Below are 22068 nucleotides of genomic sequence, written 5' to 3' on the forward strand. Positions count from 1 at the left end.
AAAGCACTTAAGTCATTCACCTAAGAAGGTGAACCGTTTGTTGTTCTGATTAGAATGTGTAAGGAATTAAGGCTTTAATCACTTCTTCAACTTTGTTTTTAAGGCATAAGTTCATCCATACACTTTATTTTGTTGCAACTTCAACACTTCATCTCAAACCAACTACTCACTTTAAGGCCTCAATGCTGTCATTCTCCTTTTTTTTCTTTCCTTAACAAGGTCATTACTTTCCATGGCTCTATTCATTTTCCCATGTGTTCAAATGAATAGAGACCTAATATGTGCAAGGTCCATGACCTCTTCGAATTCCACGTGTTGACAGTTCCTAGCCTGCAGTCTCCTGGCTTGGGGAGAGATGGCTGCGGGTGCTGGAGGCTGGGGGGCCCACGCAGAAGAGTAAAGGGGGCCTTCGGGGAGAATAAGAGAAGCTGTGAGAAACAGCCTTAAAAAGCATACTCTTGATCCTGCCAAATCTCCCACAGCTCTGCCAACTCAAGACTACGAAGCCCGCCCACTCTGGGCCTGGGTCAGAGCGTCACAGACCCGCATTCTCAAGGTTTCTAAACTAGACAAGGATCCGGAGGTGTAGAGACCTAAAGCATGGCAAAAACCGAACTCGGACGCCGACCCGCCCGAAAGAGTGGAAGCACCAGGCTGGAGGGGCCGGGGCCTCGCCGAGGGAGGCCGCGCAGGTGAAATCCTCCAGAGTAGCCCCGACTGCGCCGGCGGCCGGCCACGCCCCCGCCGCGCCCGCACACGTACTCCGGCCGGTGCTCTGCGCTTCCCGGATCTCGGCTGCCCAGCAGTTCCCGTAACTTGTCCGCGGCTGATGCCGCTTCCCCGCCGCTGCTGCCACCGCCTTTCAGGCGCTGCCGACCCCCTCGGCTAGCCATGGCAAGAGAAGGGGAAAAAAGGTAGAATTCAACACGCTACGAAGTCGGCGAGAGCGCACACATAGCTTGGCTGGCAAACGGTGTCCGCCGAGGGACAAAAGACCTTGACATGCGCAGAAAAGACTAAATTATAGTGTTACTGGCCAATTGGGGCAAATTCCTTAGAAAGGAAATAGGATCTTTCCCCATCATGGCTATCCCTTCCTCCTTCCAGCCCTGGCAGTCCTTCCCACTTTAACATTCCTCTTCAAATTTCAGCATTCTTTCTACATACAAAAGTCTATCCTTCAGTTACCCTAATTAAATGAAAGCACAAATACAAAGTGATTAAACGACCCTGGAAAGTGAGTTGTGCAGAGAATTCAGTTAAAGATCACAGCACAACTGTCTATCACAGGAAAGGTCCCTAACAGCTCACTTTAACACCTTGCCCTCTCTGTATTTTGGTGATAGTAACAGAGCTAGTAGCTAATAAATGACTGCTTTTAGAGACACAAAACAGTAATGCCAGAATATGAACTGAGAAGTAAAAGACTTATGAAATTCTGTGGAGCAAATTTAACCAAACACAAGTCATTATCATTAGGTAAAATGACTATTATGATGCCATAGTACTATTTTATCCTTTTTTAATTTCTCACAATCTTGCATTATTGAGAAGGAAATTATTTCTTCTCAATAAAGAAGGAAAGCTTGCTTTATTGAGAAGGAAATTAAATGTTCCACAGCTAGCAAATGGTGGAGTTTTATTCCAACTGTTGACTGAAATGACTACAAACCTATGTCCTTTCCACCATATCAAGGCAAAGTGCTTGACTTAACAGCATTTTTACAAAGGCACATTGCTGATAACATATCTGCAACTCTCAGTGATCATTTATCTAATCCTAACACTGTCCATTCTCCAATCTCAGCATCTCTGTCCTGCCCTGTGGAGGTTTGTAACAGTAAGTTAAACAGTTTACATAGGAAGTGTTAAACTTGATAGGGCCCCAGAAGATCATGATTCATAATGAAACTTCTCAGTATTAAAAAATGGAGATTGATCATATTGTTCAATTCCCACATGCAGTCCTGAGTTAACAAGGTCAAATATCCAACTTGGATATATCTAATATATCTGTTTCCTATTGAAAGTAGTAACAGAATATAACAGAAAGAACATGTCGTTAGAGTCAAACCTAAATGTTAACCATAATCTGATACTTACTAGCTCCATGACTTTCATAATGGTCAACCACAAAAGAAATACAATAAGAGAAGCTATGAGAAATAGCCTTAAAAAGCATACAATGATACAGTGATAATAATGCCAATTACAGGGCTGGGGTTGTGGCTCAGTGGCAGAGTACTTCCCTCCCACGTGTGAGGCACTGGGTTTGATCCTCAGTACCACATAAAAATGAATAAACAAAATAAAGATATTGCCCATGTAGAACTAATATATTTTAAAAAAATATGTTATTTAAAAAATAAGTTACAACTTACCGACCTAAGAGATGTTGATCTAACTCCCAAAAACACTCTCATAAATTGATTTAGTGAGATGATAAATAGAGTAAAGGGAAGAGAACTGACAATGTGGAAAATATATTTATGAATATATTTGATAAGACATCCAAATTCTACTGCCTCTTCAGCAATAGAGCATCTGAAGTACAAAATATTGTTTTATTTGTTGTCTTATTCATTATTCCAGACAAAAATAACACAAAATTCCAAGGGTCACTGATCATATTATAGTCTAAAAATTTAAACGATGAGTCACAGATTATCTTTAAGGTCAACCAACAATGATAGAGTCACAAAGAACATGATATTACAATATAAAACACAGTCCAGAAAAGACAACCAGTTATAAGTTGTTCTTTTTCTTTTCTTTTTTCCCCCTTACAGTATTGGGGAATAAACCCAAATGCCTTGGGCATGCCAGGAAAGCACTCTACCACTGAGCTACATCCCTTGTCCAAGTTGTTGTTTTTTAACCACACCAACAAAGGATCATACTATAAAAATGAATTTACTAAACTATCGAGGTATAACATGTAGCTGTTGTTGAATCTCCTTCCTAAATTGGGACTGCATTGATGCTACCTGCTGCTGGGTGAGGGCTTTATCACAGGTCTGGTAGGTCAATCTATAGCAGAGACTGACCTGCTCAGTCTTTGGATGATGAAAACGACCAAGGAATTGTATGGATATAATAGTGTCCTGGGACACTGCTCGAGCCACAGTGTGAAACTCTAGTTCATCAAATCCTTTCTCCTCATTTAACCAAAAACTAATATCATGTACATAACATGGAGGATACAGGGAATAACTCTTAAAGGGTTCTATTTCTCCAGGAACAAACTTTTTCATGAAACGGTTATCAAAGGTCCACAACATTCTCCAATCAGCGATACCCCAAGTAAGCATGGCTAATAAGTCCAAGTTTATAGACACAAACACAAAATACTGGTCTTTATGTGTTATGTTTGCAGCAGATGAGGTGACAGACCCAATTATCAGATCCTTGGCACAATCTGGACCAAAATTATGAGACTTCACGTGAATCATATAATTGTTTGCATTCAGTTGAGGGACAAATTCCACTGAACTGTTCAGCATTGATCCCTCTGGCAATGTCTGGGTCAGGAGGCTATCTAGAATTCCTGTCAGGTGATTCAGCAGTGATGGAAGACAGCCATCCTTCAGACTTTGATTAAACCCAAGGATTAATAAAGTCTCATGAAACGCCGGCATCGTGAAAGGCAAAATGTGACACTTCCGAAAAACAGGTCCACTGAGGATATACAAAGAACCTGGGAGGAAGTCTGGTGCTTGGATAATGGCCTGAACATGAACTAGAAGAGAAGATCTAAGCCAGACTTTGGCCTGTCCAGAGATTCCTTCATGAATTTCTTTGTCATCTCTTCTAGGACTCTTATAAATGCTAAGTTGTGAAAATGATACAAGAAAGTCCTCCATTTCTTTTGTTATTTCACCATTCAGGAACTCAGAATCTGAGTTATCTTCATGGAGATTGATCCAAAAGGAAGACATACTGTCACAGTTCCAGGAAGGGAGAACACTGGTACCTTCCAGTGGCAGCAAAGGGAGGGAACACTTCAGCCTTTTAAGAGGGAAAATTTTGCCCATTTCAACAATGAGTTTCTCATTTATGATTTTGATAGGATGACAAGAAGATGCTTCCAGGAAACCCCTATTTAAAGACACACACAAAATAAAGCTTTTCTCACTTAAAATAATAATTATAATATAGCTAGAATTGAAAGCATAAATGGTTATGCAGAAAAGAATTATCTTTGCCGGGCACAGTGATGCACACCTGTAATCCCAACGATTTGGGAGGCTGAGGCAGGAGGATCACAAGTTCAAAGTCAGCCTCAGTAACTTAGCAAGGCCCTAAGCAATTCAGTGAAAACTTGTCTCTAAATAAAATATTAAAAAGGGGGACTGGGATTATGACACAGTGGTAGAACGCTTGCCTAGCACATTTGAGGCCCTGGGTTCGATCCTCAGCACTACATATAAATAAATAAATAATAAAGGTAATATGTCAAACTACAACTAAAAAATAAACACAAAAAAAAGGGGCTGGGGATGCTGGGGATGTGGCTCAGTAGTTAAGTGCCCCAGTACCAAAAAAAGAAAAGAATTATCCTTACGTTTACCCTGAAAGGAAACAAAGAAATGGTCTACCATAAAGAGAACTATCACAGAGGATTTTGGGGGTTTTTTGTTTGTTTGTTTCCAGTTCTTGCTATCAAACCCAGAGTCTCACAAATGATAGGTATGAGCTTTGACCACTGAACTACACTGCTAGCACAGGAGAGATAACATGTATTCCAGAATTCTGGCAGCCACTACCCCTACAATATGCCCTAGTGACAAGCATTCAAAGCACAACCTCATTAACAGTTTATATATCATCTATTCAAAATATGATTGCCACCAAGATAATTAGGATACAATTAGAAATGGAAGTGATTTCCAGCAAAATAATAAGTTACCTGTTCAACTTTCCTGCAAGTGCTTTTGGTTCTGAAAAGGAAAACCCCTGGTCTCCCAGTTTTATACTGAAGACTCTGGGCTGAGAACCTTCAAAAGGTAGGCTCCGGGTAAAGATATGATTCAAAGCACCTTCTATGTGAAAGGACTTATCTTGACTCCTGGCAGAAAAGACATTAATATGAAATCTATCATTATTAAAGAAAGCAAGTATTTCTAATATTTCTAGAGACTGGACTGGGAAATTGGCAGGGGAAAATCTCTATAGTATTTCTTGTCATTAGTGAGAGAGATGAACAAGGAAAAGGCCTAGGCTTACATTATTACTTACCTATATCCAGTGCATTTGTATCCTGGCACAGCCTCACACCTGAAGGGAAGCACATCACTTAAAATGAGGCCCCCAAGAGCAGCCATGGCAACCACTTGCCAACTGTTGTGCCATTCTCTCTGGGGCTTATCAGCAGAAGTTCCACCTTGTCCTCTACACAATGCCACATGCACTTCTCCTTCCTCTGCAAGAACATCCACACAGCTTGTACAGGGGAAAAAAAAACAGAAATTTATCAGAAACAAGTATAAATTACCGTAAGGGCAGTAATATACACACAGCTTAGCCTTGAAATAATTAAAACCCAATCATACTTGCAAGGTCTGCTAAACCTCAAACATACAAGATCAATGTAGTCAAATGCCCTTTAACAACATTCATCATCTGCTATGCATTTGTGTTGTTCATTAATATGTCACAGAAAGTTCAATATTTGCAAAGTTCCTATACATGATTCACTGCTTGGGCTGTTGCTTCCCATTTAATAATTTTTTCCACTGCCTTCTGCCTATCAAAATTCTATTAATACTTTGCTGGGCACAGGGACACAACCTGTAATCCCAGTAATTTAGGCTGCTGAGGCAGGAGGATTCCAAGTTCAAGGCCAGCCTCAGCAACTTAGGAGGCCCTAAGCAATTTGGCAAGACCCTGACTCAAAATTTAAAATAAAAAGTACTGAGCATGTAGCTCAATAGTAAAGTGTCCCTGGGTTCAATCGCCAGTACCCAAAGGAAAAAAAAAATAAACAAAACTATAAATTCTAGTATGATTTTAAACTCAATAATTTTATGAGGCAGTTACCATTAGCATCCTCAGTTTATAGAAGAGAAAATAGAAGTATCTAATGGAATAAGTATTTGCCTATAATCGTCAACTGTTAAGTGGTGGGCCAGATTTGAATCCAGGCTGTTCAGCTCCTAAACCCATGCTCAGCATCCAACTATACTGGCTGTCAATATTTTGCATTAAAAATAATCCCTTGGGCTGAAGTTGTAGGTCAGTGGTAGAGCACAAGCCTCACATGCGTGAGGCACTGAGTTCGATCCTCAACACCACATAAAAATAAAGATATTGTGTCCATCTACAACTAAAAAAAAATTTAAAAAATAAATATAAGGAGCTGGGGCTGTAACTCAGTGATAGAGTGCTTGCCTTGCATGTATGAGGCACTGGGTTCGATCCTCGGCACCACATATAAATACATAAATAAATAAATATTTTAAATAAATAAATAAATATAAAATAATAATATCCCCTTTATTATCAAAAGCATGCTATTTCTACTTTTATTTAGCATTCAGGGTTGTATGTATGCCTTTCCAAGTAAGCTTTGGAGTCCTTCGGAGCTTTATATTCTAAACTTATAGTATTTGAGTGCACTATGTTATGTACATTGTAAACATTTTACTTGTGATGGCTCTCCTCACCTCTGGAAAAACTTGGCAAGTAGCTTCCTGTTCTTAGCTACTCCAGCTTTGCGTCCACAGTGCGGAAAATTAAAATAAATTCGATCAAACTCTCTGTCCTGTGGTTCAAAAGCATTTGCCAATTGGGTGCAGTCTACACCGAAACGTATCTCGGTACCTGGCAAAGGAAGTTTAGAGACGCAGAATACAGATAGGAAAATGTCTTAAGATCAAGCAACAGGGGAAAAAAAAGAAAAAGAAAACAACTCCCAAACCCTCCAGGATGCCATGAAAACCAGTCTTGGCCTAGCAACACACAAGGATTCCTGCGAAATGGTTAGGAAGCTCCAGAGTAATCCCCACATCCCCACCCCTTCGGCTAAGAGGCGCAGGCGGATAGGTAGGGCTTCGCGGGGGCGGGGCTTCGCGGGAGGGCGGGTCTCGCTACCTCGCTCGCGCAAGCGCTGCAGATTCTCCCGGGCCACCGGATCCCGGGCCAACTCCGCCGGGTGCTGAAGGCAGGTGGCAGTGAGACAAACGCCAGAATCCAGGGTCTCGCTTAGAGCGGCGGCGAAGGAGAAATTCCCCTCCCCAACCAACAGGAGGCGCCGAGGGCCCATGGCCTTCACTGCTTTACCTCACGCATTATCTGTGGCGCTCGTTTGACGTCACTTCCTTCACAGATTTCTGCCCGCTCCTTCCCCACCGGTCACTGTTTGATGACGCACCCACAGCGCCTGGTTGTCTTTGACAAACTGGTGCAGCGACTCCCTAGGAGGACTATGACCATGAATGCAAAAGCGAGATATCCATCCATCTGTTCTCTCACCTCACCTCTCAGGAACATCAAAATGCCTTTTAGTTCTTGGATTGCCTTGAGCGTCTTCGTCACACCTGCATGAGGTCACAAGCGCAGAGGGTTGAGTAATGAGTGCAAAAAGCGGGGTGGGGCTGAAGCCAAGAAGAGGTTGGGCTGTGTCCTGCAGGTTCCTGACTCAGATATTGTAACTGCCTTCATCTTGTCCAAATGGCTGCCTCCCATTTTCTCTGCTGCTCAGAATTTGACCAGGTGCTTCTATCTCCTACCTTCTATTCATTTAAGAAATATTGAGTGCCTATTATATGCCAGGCTTCTGTGAGGGCGGTTCTATATGTGGGTGGACAAGATGTGGCCTAGTGGAGAATACACACAGCAAAAGAGGCAGCTCAGATCGCGGAGTATGTGCTTTGAGTGTAGTAATTTAGGGTTCCATGGAAGCACAAAAGAGAACCTTACTAAGTTTGGAGGCAATTTTCCTGAAGTGAATCTGAGTTGAAAGCTAATAGGAGGCTTCGGGGGAGACTTGCCTGCATCCAAAGCAGTGATGAGGCAGAAGCAACAATGTATGCAAAAGCAAAATGATTGAGTTTGTCTGAAACAGTTGAGGTGAGTGGGTAACATGAGACTGAAGAATTAAAGCAGGGGCTAGGTCATATAGAGTGGTTGTTGTAAGCCATTTTAACAGCCTGAACCTTATTCTGAAAACAGAAAGCCACTAAAAGATTTTAAGTAGAAAGATAGACACAATAAGACTTTTGTTTTCAAAAATTTTGCTTTCTAGGGGCTGTGGCTATGGCTCAGTGGATGAGCGCTCACCTAGCAAGTACAAAGCCTTGGGTTCGATCCTCAGCACCACATAAGAATAAATAAAATAAAAGTATTGTGTCAAATAAACTAAAAAAATAAAAAATAAAAATTCTGCTTTCTAGACTGGAGTTGTGGCTCAGTGGTAGAGCACTTGCCTAGCATGTGTGAGGGCACTGGGTTCAATCCTCAGCACCACATAAAAATCAATAAATAAATATGAAGGTATTCCCATCTACAACTAAAAATATTTTTTTTAAAAAAAAATCCGCTTTCCTGTGGAGAAAGGATTGGAGAGAAACAAAATTGATAGCAAGGAAATCAAATAAAAGGCTACCCCAGCAATGGAAACAAAGACTGACAGTGACCTGAGTTGAAACTTGGCAGTGAAAATAGAAAGTAGTGGACTAACTCAAAAATCAGCAAGACTTAAGTGATTTGATGAATTCTGAAAGAGAAGTCTCAGTCAAAGATAAGCCTCAGGCTTCTGATTTGGACAGCAGTGGATGGCAATGTCTCATTCCAGCCCTAGGGACAGCGTCACCTAGTTCTCCAATCTAAGCATTAGGCCTATTGGACTATGTGGGACCTGCTGCTCTAGTCATCATACTGTTTGGTGACATCATTGTATGCATCTGTCTTCACAAAGGCACTTGGTGTGAAGGCAGTTATCTGAGATGCCACCCTTTAATGCTGCCATACTTGCTTTATCTCTGCCTGCCAAAAGGCAGCTGGGTTGTGGCTCCCAATCATGACCATGTGGTCATAGTGATCTATATTCTTTTTTTTTCCTTGGAAAATTGGAAATACCAGGTTTGCTGACATATTCCCAACAGACATGGAACAACCACATAAGGATTACTGTAACTCTTTTAAATTTTTAAAGAAGTTAGTCTCTTCAAGCTCTTCTTCAGAGAAGGTATTGCATTGTTCCTAAGCCAGGGGACTAATATTTTTGGCAAGAAAAAAAAAAAAGGTTGCACTTCTCCTTCCTTACCAAAAAAAAAATGAAATTCAGATATTGATCTTCTACTATATGCTAAGTGGTATTGATTGGGAGGGCAGGCAGAGGAATAGGATACAATAATGAATAAAACAGACCCTATGCTCAAGGACCATATAGTTCAGTAGGGGAGATAACACATATACTTGAAGAACTATAATGTGATAGGAAGATATAATACAGTGAAAGAGGCAAAGATAAAGTTGTATATGAGATAAAAGGAAAGAGAAGTTAACTTCAGGGAAAGCATTCTTTGAGTGGGCCTAGAAGGAAGGAATTTATCATTACCTGATGATTGTGTTATCTGGTTATTCAATTCTTATTTCTTCTCATTCTCTGTCTATAGCAATACCCTCAGTCTCTCAACTTCTTTTTTTTAATTTCTTTAATTTGTTGATGGAATTTTATTTTTTTAATTTATTTTTATGTGATGCTAGGCAAGCGCTCTACCACTGAACCACAACCCCAGCCCCAGTCCCTCAACTTCTACATCTCAAAATTACCAAGATATTCAGTGAATTCTCCATATAGTATTGGGAATACTGAAGGTTTTCCTGTCTTTTCAAGGTGAGGGTGGCATTTATATAGTCATTCATTGCTGATTTGAGAGGATAGGTTCAGGGATTGATGGACCTGGAGAGGAAGAAACATCAATTTAATTTGAAGGAAAACCTCGAGTATTAGAAAGGTGGACTTATGTTATATCCTGCTATATAAAGCAGAGGATAGGAAGGGATGACTTTTCTGTTCTCTGGTTTATGCAATAAGCTTTTCTATTCTTGTTTTTTTCCAGGGAAAGAACCTTGTCTGTGTCCTCATCAACCCACACTGTGGCAGCCTCATTAATGCAGATGGCCATGGCGAAGTGTGGACAGATTGGAATGATATATCAAAATTTTTCCAATATGGATGGAGATGTTCCACTAATGAAAATTCCTATTCAAACCGTACCCTGGTAGGCAACTGGAACCAAGAAAGATATGACATAAGAAATATGGTACAGCCCAAACCTTTGCCTTCCCAGGTAATCTTTCTCTCTTACTTCCTTCTGTTTGCAGAAGAAAATGACAATGGCCATTTGAGAAGCAGGAATCTGATAACTTCTGAGGTTTCCATTCAGTAAAATGATTGGGGGAGGGGAGCAGTCTTAAGCTGGACCACCTATCCAACTTTACTATCAAGAGTAATAGTATGTGTAAGGTATCAACCAGATGGGTAGTACACTTTTTCTGTTGTTTCTGTTTGGAATTCATCTGTTAAACCATCTGGACTTGACTTTTATTTGAATCTTGCCCTTAAATATCTCCTAAACATACAAAGGATATGAAAGCTAGTAGGATGGGGATAACAACATGTAGGCCTCTAGGCTATCTCAAATATGACAGAGCCCATTAGAATTCATATTATATTATCCTTTATTTTCCAATATTAGCTATAGACTCCTAGATTCTTAATCTATGAATTTTTCTTTTCCAGTTTGGACACTACTTTGAAACAACATATGATACAAGCTACAACAGCAAAATACCACTTTCAACCCATAGTAGGTGTATTAGTTTTTTAATTCTTACATTCTCAGAACTGTACTGTGTCTGGCACATAGAAGGAACTGAAATAAACAGTAAACTAAATGGGTGAATAATTGAACACTTTCTCTCTTTTCTCAACTTTTGACAGGTCTTGATGTCTATTCACTCAAATAAGAGTGAAAAATCGGTTAAAACTCCTTGTTGACTGTTTCCATTTGTCTTTTCTTCCCTCAGGATTTAAGCGAGAGCCTCATTGGTTCCCAGGACATCAACCTGAACTGAATTCCTCTCAATACAAATGCACAGAAAAGTCAATTTACATGACTGACTATTCAAACCCTCAAATCAAGCATCACTATCCGTGTGTATGGAATCCTAATATTGACCAGTTTCAGGGTCCAAAATGCTAAGAAAGAATAAGAACTTTCATTTTTCTAGAATAAAATGTAAGAGGGAGTACATTCTAAAACTCAGCTCACCCTAATACGGTTTTACTCTTTGATTAAATAAAACACAAGACACAGAAAATATCCTCTTTTTTTCTTTTAATCATTTAAATGTCATTTAAGTTAATTTTATCTATTTTTTGTTCTGTATCAGAAGTGTTGTGGAAGGCATTAAAAATAGCTATTTTCTTGGGCTAGGGCTGGGGCTCAGCAGTAGTGTACTTTCCTGGTGTGATTGAGGCACTGGGTTCAATTCTCAATATTGTATGTAAATAACTAAAAGTTTATCAACAACTAAAAAAAATTTTTTAAATAGATATGTCTCTAAAATCTTTACCACTTTGCATTTGATCAGTGACAGAACTGCAAAATCTAGTAAAACAGGTTTTTGCTAGGTATTTTCTAAATATAAGTCCAGTAGTAATAGTCATGGAGCATAATTGTCTTGTGACCTTAATGAACAGCCCCTGTTGAGGACTGTGAAAAGAAAAATAACTTTTTAAAATTATTACAAAGAATTTAAAATATAAACAAAAGTAGACAGAATAGCCTAATGACCTCCCATGTAACATTATGCAGTATGAACAATTTAATGAGTAATCTCTCTACCTACTTTCTTTTTCATTGATTTATTTTGGAGCACATCTGAGAAATATACTTTTATCTATAATGATTTCAGTATATATCTCAAAAAACCCTATAAATTGTCAATTGATCAAATAAAGCTGAGCTTATTAAACCTACTGGAGCAAGGAAGAACATCAACTTGATGCAGAGTCTTGATTACAGTTAAAAAGGGAGGTGTTTGAGTAGGACACTGGTTTAAGATGGATCTTTCAAAGCAGAAAACTGATAGAGGGACTAAGAAAAGGTTGTAAATGGTTTAGAGTTGGTAAACTTAGGGATTCAACAATCTTTAATATGGTTAAACTTATCATTATTTCCTCTTTATCTTCTGGTTAAGAAGATAATATACTGGGGCTGAGATTGTGGCTCAGCAGTAGAGTGCTCACCTAGCATATGCGAGACCCTGGGTTCGATCTTCAGCACTACATAAAAATAAAATAAAGATATTGTGTCCAATTACAACTAAAATATTTTTTAAAAATTTTTTAAAAGATAATATACTGGGGGCTGGGGCTGTAGCTCAGTGGCAGAGCACTTGCCTAGCATGTGTGAGGCACTGGGTTCAATCCCCAGCAGCACCATATACGAATAAATAAAAAGTATTTTTTAAAAAAGATGATAATATACTGTTCATGGGATCCCATATGCTGTATTATCTTCTTAAATAGGAAATAGGAAATCTCTCTCATATTATCTCCCAAACCTTCATTGTTTATGTTTTATATATATATATGGAATTTATGTTGCTTATGATGTTAGGTAGTGACTAAGTTTCTTTTTTTTTTCCCCATATGGCTATCCAGTTGTCCCACTATTAGTTATTGAAAAGACCATAATTTCACGGCTGCTCTTCAAAATCATTGTAAATCAACAGTCTGTGTATATGTAGATTTGTTTCTATTAGGCTGTTGTTTCTTTGTATTAGGCTAATTGTTATTCCTTGTGTTATCTTTAGTACATTGCCTTACTTATTCCACTATCTTAATTATAATAATTGTATAAGTCTTAAGCCTTGTAGATCAAATACTTTTTAAATTTTTTAAAATTCTTTTTAGTTGTACATGACAGTATAATGCATTTTGACATATCATACATACATTGGGTATAATTACCATTCTTGTGGTTGTACATGATATGGAGTTACACTGGTCATGTATTCATGTATTAACATAGGAGAGGTATGTCCAATTCATTCTACTGTCTTTCCTATTCCCATCTCCCCTCCCTCCTCTTTATTTTCCTTTGTATAATCCATTGAACTTCTATTTTTTCCTCCTCCTCCTCTTACTGTGTGTCAGCATCCACATCTCAGAGAGAACATTCATCCTTTGATTTTGGGGGATTGGCTTATTTCACTTAGAATGATACTCTCCAGTTCCATCCATTCACTGCCATAATTTCATTCTTATATATATATATATATATATATATATATATATGTATATATATATATATATCTCACTTTTTTATCTAGCCATCTTTTTTTTTTTTTTTTGGTGGTGCTGTGGATGGACTCAATAACTTTATTTTATTTATGTGGTGCTGAGGACCAAACCCAGTACCTCACATGTATCAGGCAAGTGCTCTATCACTGAAGCCCAATCTCAGCCCTTTTGCCCTTTCTTTTTTAAATATTTTTATTAGTTATTGATGGATTTTATTGATTTATTTGTTTTATATGTGGTGCTGAGAATCGAACCCAGTGTCTCACACATGCTAGGCAAGTGCTTTACCACTAATCTACAACTCCAGCCCCTCTTTTGACCTTTCTTCAGAGACTCTCTTAGCTATTTTTGACCCTTGGCATTTTCATATAAAATTCAGAATAAAAAAAATTCAGGATCATTTTATTCTACAAAAAATTTACTATTAGTATATTGATTAAAAGTACATTGCAGGGGCTAGGGCTGTAGCTCAGTGGCAGAGTGCTTGCCTAGCATATATAAGGCACTGGGTTCAATTCTCAGCACTGCATAAAATAAATGAATAAAATAGAGGTCCATCAACATTTAAAAAAAAAAAAAAGCACATTGCTGGGGCTGTAGCTCAGTGGCAGAGTGCTTGCCTAGGTTGTGCGAGACCCTGGGTTCAATCCTTAGCACCACACAAAAATAAGCAAATAAAAGCATTCTGTCAATCTACAACTACAAAAATAACTTTTAAAAAATGTACATTGCATTGTTAGGTCAATATTATAGTTTGAGTTCTTATCTCGCTAGTGTTAATAAGTCATGTGTGTGTTCTTGCAACATGAATATTGTTTTACAGGCACATTTTGTCATATAAAATTATGTTTATGTTATATATCTTATTCTATTCTCTATGAATCCAGAACATTTTTAATTGAGATAAAATATAACATAAAATTTACCATTTTAACTATTTTATAAATAATTAAGTGGCTTATAGTCACAATATCAAGAAACCATCACCATTCATTTTCAAAACTTATTCATATTCCCATACTGAAACTCTGTATTTATTAAACGATAATTTTTCATCTCTCTTCGCCCACACTTCAAGCCCTTTATAACCTCTATTCTACTTTCTATGAATTTAGCTATTCTGAGTATCTCATTTAATGGAATCACATAATATTTGCCCTTTAGTGTCTGGCTTATTTAGCATAACATTTTCAAGTTTTACCTATGTTATCTAAAAATCTTAAGACTTAAAAATATTCCATTGCATGTATATACTTATAGTTTGCTGTTCCATTACCTGTTGATGAACACTTTGGTTTTTAGATTTGGATTCAGGAATAGTGCCATTGTGAACATTTGTATACAAGTATCTGAGTCCATTTTTTTTCAATCTTTTTGGGCCTATACTAAGAAGTAGAATTGCTGGATCATGATTATGTGATAATCCTATGTGTAATAGTTTGGAAATGCCAAAGTTTCCCATAGCTTCTCTACTATTTTACATTCCCATCAGCAATGCACAAGGGTTCCAGGTTCTCCACATCATGACCAACACTTCTTACTATTTTTTTGTTTTTGTTTTTGTCTTATAATAGTTATTTTAGTGAGTATAAAGTTGTGTCCAGTTTAATTTGCATTTCCCTAATCAGCATCTTTTCATGTGCTTAATGACTACTTATATATCTTATTTACAGAAATGTTTATTCAAGTCTTTTGCCCATTTGTAAATCAGATTGTTTATTAGTTGTTGCATTGTGGGAGTTATATATGTGTGCACTGTGTATGTATTCTAGATAATAATCTCCAATCAGATATATGATTTACAAATATTTTCTCCCATACTGTGGATTGTCATTTTACTTTCTAGATAGTGTCCTTTGATGCACAGTAGTTTTAAATTTTTATGAAGTTCAGTTACCTATTTTTTTCTTTTTATGTCTATGGCTTTCAGTAATTTTATCCAAGAAATCATTGCCAAATCTAGTGTCATGAAGCTTTCCCCCTGTGTTTTTTCTTAGCTCTTATGACAAGATTTTTGGTCTTTTTGGTGTTAATTTTTATATATGATAAAAGGGAAGGATTCAGTTTCATTATTTTACATGTTGATATCCAATTTCCTCAGCACCATTTGCTGAAAAGACTGTGCTTTTCCTATTGAATTTTTTTGGCACTATTATTGAAAATCATTTGACCGTATATGCTAAGGTTTGTTTTGGACTCCCTGTTGCATTTCATTGGCCTATAGATCTGTCTTTATGCCAATACCACACCATTTTCATTACTATAGTTTTGTAATAAGTCTTGAAATAAGGAAGTCTTAGTCTTTCTTAAAACATTCTTTTTCAAGATTGTTTCAGCTCTTCAGGGACCCTTGAGATAGCATTTTTCTATTCTCAAAAAAAATCATTGGAATTTTCATAATTCTGCATTGATACTCTAAGTCACCATGGCAAGTACTGATACCTTAATAGAAGTAAGTCTTACAATTCATCAATTCATAACAGATGTATTTCCATTTATTTATGTCTTTTGTATTTCTTCCAGCAATGTTTTATAGTTTTCAGTGTTCAAGTATTTTGTTTTATGTGTTAAGTTTACTTAGGGTATTTAGTTGATTCTTTATGGTGGTATTATTAATTCTCTCTCCCCTTCCTTTTTTTTTTTTTTTTTTTTTTTTTTTTGTTGTTATTGTTGTTATGCTGGAGATCGAACCCAGGGCTCACACATGCTGGGCAAGTGCTCTGCCACTGAGTTACATCCCTAGCCTCCGATATTACTGTCTTAATAAGGGATATTGGCCTATAGTTTTCTTCTAACATCTTTGGCTTTAGTATCAGGGTAATTCTGTCTTCATAGTATGAGTTAGGAAGTGTTCTCTGCAGTTTGGAAAAGTCTGATAAAAATTGATGTTAGTAAATGTTTGGTAGAATTCATATGTAAAGCCATCTGTCCAGGGCTTTACTTTGTTGCGCTATTTTGATTACTGGTTCAATCTCTTTACTCTAGTTACAGATCTATTCAGATGTTCTATGTATGATTCAGTTTTAGGAAATTACGTGTTCTCAGAAATCTATTTATTTCATCTATATTTGCAACTTACTGGCATACATCCCTGCCAAGGCATCAGGAACAAGGGTAAAACCACCATAAAACCTATAGAGAAGAACGTCTGCTTGTTTAAATACCAACAAGTGACCCCTTTTAATGCCATGGGGTGCTGAAGCCCTGTGCTACCAATTAGGTCTAATATAATTATTATCTTTTAAAACTAAATTTGGAAGTAGTACAATATGTAGGAATATATAACTGGAACAGGATTCTATAAATTAATATTTTATCCTGCAAACTTGTTAAACTCTCTTATTCTTTTTCTCCCTTTCATTCTTCTCCTTCTCCTTCTTCCTCTTCTTCCTCCTCTTCTTCTTCCTCCTCCCCCTCTTCTTTCTCCTCTTCATCTTTATCTTCCTTCTCCTCCTCCTCCTTCTCTTCCTCCTCTTCTCCTTCTCCTTATTTTTCTTTTGTTGTTGCTGTTGTTTTTTGCAGTGTTGGGGATACACCCCAGGGCCTCACATATGCTAGGCAGGTACTCTACAGCTGAACTACATCTTCAACCCTCTCGTTAGTTCTAATAGTTTGTCTGTTGATTCTTTGGGATTTGTTTGGGCAGATTATTATCATTCACAATAATGATAGTTGCTTATTTATTTATTTATTTATTTTAGTTTTAGGTGGACACAATATCTTCATTTTATTTTTATGTGGTGTTGAGATCGAACCTAGTACCCCATCATGCCAGGCGAGCGCGGTACCGCTTGAGCTACATCCCCAGCCCAAGAGTTGCATTTTTGTCTTTCCAATATTTTCGTATTTTGTTGGTATATTACAATTATACATCATAATGGGGTTTGTTGTTACAAATTCATACATGCATACAATATAACAATATATTCTGATCAGTATCATTCCTCAGTACCCTTTCAATTCTTACATTTCTTTTCTATTTTTCTTCTGTTATGGAAGTGATTAGAACTTTTAGTACCAAGTTAAATATTAAGAGTGATAGAGGGCATCCTTGTCTTGTTCATAATAATAAAAAGAATGTATTTAAATTTTCTTTGATAAGTATAATGTTTGTAATAGGTTTTTGTTATATAATATTTACAGACTTAAGGAAATCCCCCATTTAATTTTTTAAAATATCTTTATTTTATTTATTTTATGTGGTACTAAGGATCGAACCGAGGGCTTCCCACACTCTAGGCAAGCACTCTACCACTGAGCCATAACTCCAGCCCTCCCTCCCCTGCTTTTTTAAGAAAAAATCTCATTATGCTGCTTAGCCTAGTATTGAACGTTTTTTGCTTGACCTTCTGCCTCAGTCTCCTGAGGAGCTGGGACTACAGGCATGCACTACCACACTCAGCTAGGAAATTCCTTTTACTACTAGTTTACTAACAGAGGTTCCCTCTCTATAAATTGGGAGTCTGAACCATGCATCAGTTGGTTTATTAAACCATCATTTAACAACACATTGTAAGATTTAATTTATTTTAGTCTATTGATAGAGTAAATTCATTGAGAGATTTTCCAATATTATACCATCCTTAAAATCCTGGGATATTTTACTTCAAGTGATAATTTAACTAAAACTTTCGCTAACAGCTCTTTCTACCCACCAGTGATTTGAAGCCATTTCTCCATTGTCTTTTGATTTTTATTGATGCTGAGATACCTACTGTCGATATAATTATAATTTATTTGTAAATGATACATGTTTTTGTCTTCCTATCTTATAGTATTTTCTTTTTTTTAAGAGAGAGTGAGAGAGGAGAGAGGGAGAGAGAATTTTTTTTAATATTTATTATTTTTAGTTCTCAGCGGACACAACATCTTTGTTGGTATGTGGTGCTGAGGATCGAACCCGGGCCGCACACTTGCCAGGCGAGCACGCTACCGCTTGAGCCACATCCCCAGCCCAGTATTTTCTTTTTAAGGCTGGACATGTAGCTTAATAGTAGAGCACTTGCAAGACTCTGGGTTCTATCACTAGAACTGCCAAAAAAAATCCATTCATCTTTTTTATTCTGAATTTTTATAGTCATATGTTTAAATGCATACTAAGTCCTATTTATCTTGCCCCATATCTAAGGACTCACATCCTCAATTCTGGAAAATTGATTCAAATAATTCTTTATCATTGCTTCCATTCATTCTTCCAAACACCTATTTGGATATATATCAGTCTTTCATTCTCTCATATATCTTAATCATTTTTATTTTTTAAGGTCTTTTTCCCCTAAGTGTAGTATTCTTAGTGAATTCCTCAGCTTTTTAAATTTATAAATCCATAGTTTTATCCCTTACAGAATTTATAACACTCATTCATTCCTTTCTTTCTATTTTTTTCCAGTATTGAAGATTGAACTCAAGAGTACTTTACCACTAGATTATATCCCCAGCCCTTTTTATTTTTCATTTTGAAATAGAGTCTTGCTCAGTTTCCTAAGCTGGCCTCAAATGTATCCTCCTGCCTCAGCCTTAAGAGTAGCTGGGGTTACAGGCATACACCATCATGCCCAGCTATTTCTAATATATCTGAATGGTTCTTTTTATCTCTGTGTGTTTTAAATTTTTACTTGTTTTTATTTAATATTTCTTATTATTTTCAAATCTATTCCTTTATTTTTATTTTTGTTGATTTTATTGTCTTATCTTTCTTAGTATTAGATTTCTTTGTGTGTTTTGGAATTTCAATTCACAATGGGAAGTTTTTGGTTTGCTTTTCTTTATTTCTTTCTCTGCCTCTGTGCTCATCATCTCCTATTCCCCAGTAGTTTTATAGTTGCCTTCATTATACACTTTACTTCCCATCCCCAATTCTAAAACAGGTTTTATAATGATGAATGGGGCTACTGTCCTGCTCTCACATTCGGTATATCACTGAGTTACAGGATAACATATATAAATTCCCAATCATAAAGCTATCTGTTGGTTTCCTGACTCACTAAGCCCAGAGTTTCTATTCAACTTTAGCCTGAGAGGGCAGATAGACAGGATTTTTCTGGCTTTCTTTCACAAGTGGGAAAATTCCACCACAGCCACGTGTGGTTTAAAGAATGAGCCAAGTTTTTTCTTCCGTTTTGGGTTGAGCACTTTTAGTTTTTTAACCCAATAGGAGTCAAACTCATAAGCTGCCACTGCCTACTGCTAGAGTTCCATTATGCCCATTCTCCTGAATTTTATTTATTTAAATACTTCATAGTTTTTCCATATCATCACTTATCTTTATCTTGCTACTTTAAAATTCACCATTGTTTTGCATTTAGAGCAGAGGCCATGCATCAAATATGAGCTTATTATTCTATCAAATCTTTCCTTCATTTTCTTTTTAATCCAACACTTCCCTGAAACTGTGAATCTATGAAAGTCAAAGTTTTGTCAAATATAATGGATACACCAACTCATATGTTATTTGGCTTTTATATTCTGCATTTGATAATCCACTTGACTATCTAATTCTTTCTTGAACCTCATTCCCTTTGGTTTCTATTACATTGTGTCAAACAGATGTTTTTTCCTCATCTCTCTAATCACTTCTAGGTCTCTTTTATGAGCTCATCTTTCTCTGACAAATCTTTTTTTTTTTTTAGAGAATTTTTTTAATTTTTTTTTTTTTTTTTTAGATTTCAGCAGATACAACATCTTTGTTTGTATGTGGTACTGAGGATCGAACCCAGGCAGCATGCATGCCAGTCGAGCGCACTACCACTTGAGCCACATCCCCAGCCCCACTCTGACAAATCTTTAAATTTGCCTTTCCCATGATTCTGGTTTTGGCCCTTTGTTTTTGGCTAAAGCTTTTGTTAATCCTAGGTGAACTATCTACTTGAATACTTTCACTCCCACTTTTATGATTACAATTCTTAACCTGAACTTCTATCCCAATATCTCTCTACAACACTGGATTTAAATATCCAACTACTTACTGAAGTTCTCCATTGGGATTTTTTTTTTCTGGTGTTTAGGATTGAACCCAGATCTTTGTGCATGCAAGGCAAGCACTCTACCAACTGAGTTATAACCCCAGCCTTTCCATTTAAAATTTAAAGACCCCACAAAGTCAACACAATATAAATTGTATTCATAATCTTGGGTTTTTTTTTTTGAATGAGGAATGAACCCAGGGGTACTCAACCACTGAGCCACATACCCAGCACTTTTGTATTTTATTTTAGAGACAGTATCTCACTGAGTTGCTTAGCACCTTGCTTTTGCTGAGGCAGGCTTTGAAGTTTTCAATATTCCTGACTCAGCCTCCAAAGCTGCTAAGATTACAGGTATTCACCGCCATGCTCAGCCATAATCTTGTATCTTGAAAATTTTTTCTTTAGTATATTCTGTATCTTGGTGAATTTCTTTTTTATATATTTATTTTTTAGTTTTAAATGGACACAATATCTTTATTTTATTTTTATGTGGTGCCTCATGAATGCTAGGCGAATGCGCTACTACTTGAGCCATATCCCCAGCCCCTGTATCTTGGTGAATTTCATAGCTCTTTTTTATGTATCTTAACCACTCTTTCTTATTTTTAATATTAAATGTTATATAACAAGCTCACACAGTTATCAAAAATAGAAATTAAAGAATTATTTTATCTTCTCCTTTCTCATCCTCCTCAGCCAAATAGATACATGTCTTGTAAATTCTATTTCCATATTTCCTCTTGATTCCATTTGTTATATCTTTGTTGCTTTTGTTCTTTTTAAGTTTCCCATTATTTCTCACCCAGTCTGCTGCAACACCATTTTGAGTGTTTTTTGTTTGTTTGTTTGTTTGCTTTCAATTTTTAATTGTATTTACTTCATTTCTAATTTTTTTAAATTGTTTTTTTAGTTATACCTAACGGTAGAGTATATTTTGACATATTTACACAAACATGGAGTATCTCTTATTCTAATTAGAATCTCAATCTTGTGGTACATGGTGTGGAGATTCACTGTGGTATATTCATATATGTACATAGGAAAGTTATGTTAGATTCATTCCACTGTCTTTCCTATTCCTGTCCCCCCTTCTTTCCCTTCATTTCCCTTTGTCTAATCCAGTGAACTTCTGTTTTTCCCCTTCTACCCTACCTTGTTGTGTGTTAGCATCCACATATTGGAGAGAACATTCAACCTTTGGTTTTGTGGGATTGGCTTATTTCACCTAGCACAATAGTAGTCTCTAGATCCATCCATTTAGCAGCAAATGTCATAGTCATTGTTTTTATGGCTGAGTAATGTTTCATTGTGTATATATACCACATTTTTATAACCATTCATCTGTTGAAGAGCACCTAGGTTAGTTCCATTGTGCATGGAGTTGCTATAAACATTGATATGGCTACATCACTCTTATATGCTGATTTTCAGTCTTTTGGGTATATTCCAAGGAGTGGAATAACTGGGTCAAATGGTGGTTCCATTTCAAGTTTTCTGAGGAATCGCCAACTCTCGAGACTAAAACACTCAGGGGTCACTCCAGGGGAACTGGGCTAACAGGGCTGTGTTTATCTGCAATTTGGGGTTGCTGTGATGGCTCCTCTGACCTTAAGGGACTGAAGGAAGAGAGAGAGAGAGAGATAAAAAGAGAAGCCCGCACATGCTGACCCCTTTTATTGAGGAGAAGCTATTCAAATGAGGCAAGGGGTCAGGTTTCAAGGGGCTGAGTCTAGCTTAATGATGCCTGCTTTCAGGAGGTTGACTGACATCTAGGTAGGCCATACC

At 37.2% G+C, this 22068-nt stretch overlaps 3 protein-coding genes across 11 annotated transcripts in view; 1 reads left to right on the forward strand and 2 right to left on the reverse strand.

Annotated features, from left to right (window-relative positions):
- Alg9 (ALG9 alpha-1,2-mannosyltransferase) overlaps nt 1–1001 on the reverse strand; it is a 101326-nt gene extending 100325 nt beyond the window's left edge. For 3 of the 8 annotated variants that reach the window (XM_040285193.2, XM_078046982.1, XM_040285195.2), the window contains exon 1: nt 763–1001. In XM_040285193.2, the coding sequence (XP_040141127.2) occupies nt 763–893 (131 nt within the window). In that variant the 5' untranslated portion in view covers nt 894–1001. The other 5 variants (XM_021732405.3, XM_078046984.1, XM_013362375.4 and 2 more) reach the window with 3 other exon arrangements.
- Nucleotides 1002–2482: 1481 nt separating this feature from the next.
- Nucleotides 2483–7264, reverse strand: Fdxacb1 (ferredoxin-fold anticodon binding domain containing 1). 2 transcript variants are annotated; one of them, XM_005334236.5, is made up of 5 exons: nt 7093–7264; nt 6666–6822; nt 5239–5442; nt 4910–5068; nt 2483–4098 (listed from the first exon to the last, which is right to left on the reverse strand). In XM_005334236.5, exons 1-5 carry the CDS (start codon nt 7262–7264, stop codon nt 2922–2924), a joined length of 1869 nt encoding a protein of 622 aa, XP_005334293.2. In that variant the 3' UTR covers nt 2483–2921. The 2 variants fall into 2 exon arrangements, with proteins under 2 accessions (XP_005334293.2, XP_077903112.1); XM_078046986.1 differs by lacking the exon at nt 4910–5068.
- Nucleotides 7265–7573: 309 nt separating this feature from the next.
- Nucleotides 7574–11328, forward strand: Cfap68 (cilia and flagella associated protein 68). The gene is made up of 4 exons (XM_005334265.5): nt 7574–7713; nt 10065–10295; nt 10748–10814; nt 11035–11328. Exons 1-4 carry the CDS (start codon nt 7672–7674, stop codon nt 11208–11210), a joined length of 516 nt encoding a protein of 171 aa, XP_005334322.1. The 5' UTR covers nt 7574–7671; the 3' UTR covers nt 11211–11328.
- The last annotated feature ends 10740 nt before the right edge of the window (nt 11329–22068 follow it).

Source organism: Ictidomys tridecemlineatus, chromosome 4, assembly GCF_052094955.1.
Source record: "Ictidomys tridecemlineatus isolate mIctTri1 chromosome 4, mIctTri1.hap1, whole genome shotgun sequence".
Taxonomy (NCBI): domain Eukaryota; kingdom Metazoa; phylum Chordata; class Mammalia; order Rodentia; family Sciuridae; genus Ictidomys; species Ictidomys tridecemlineatus.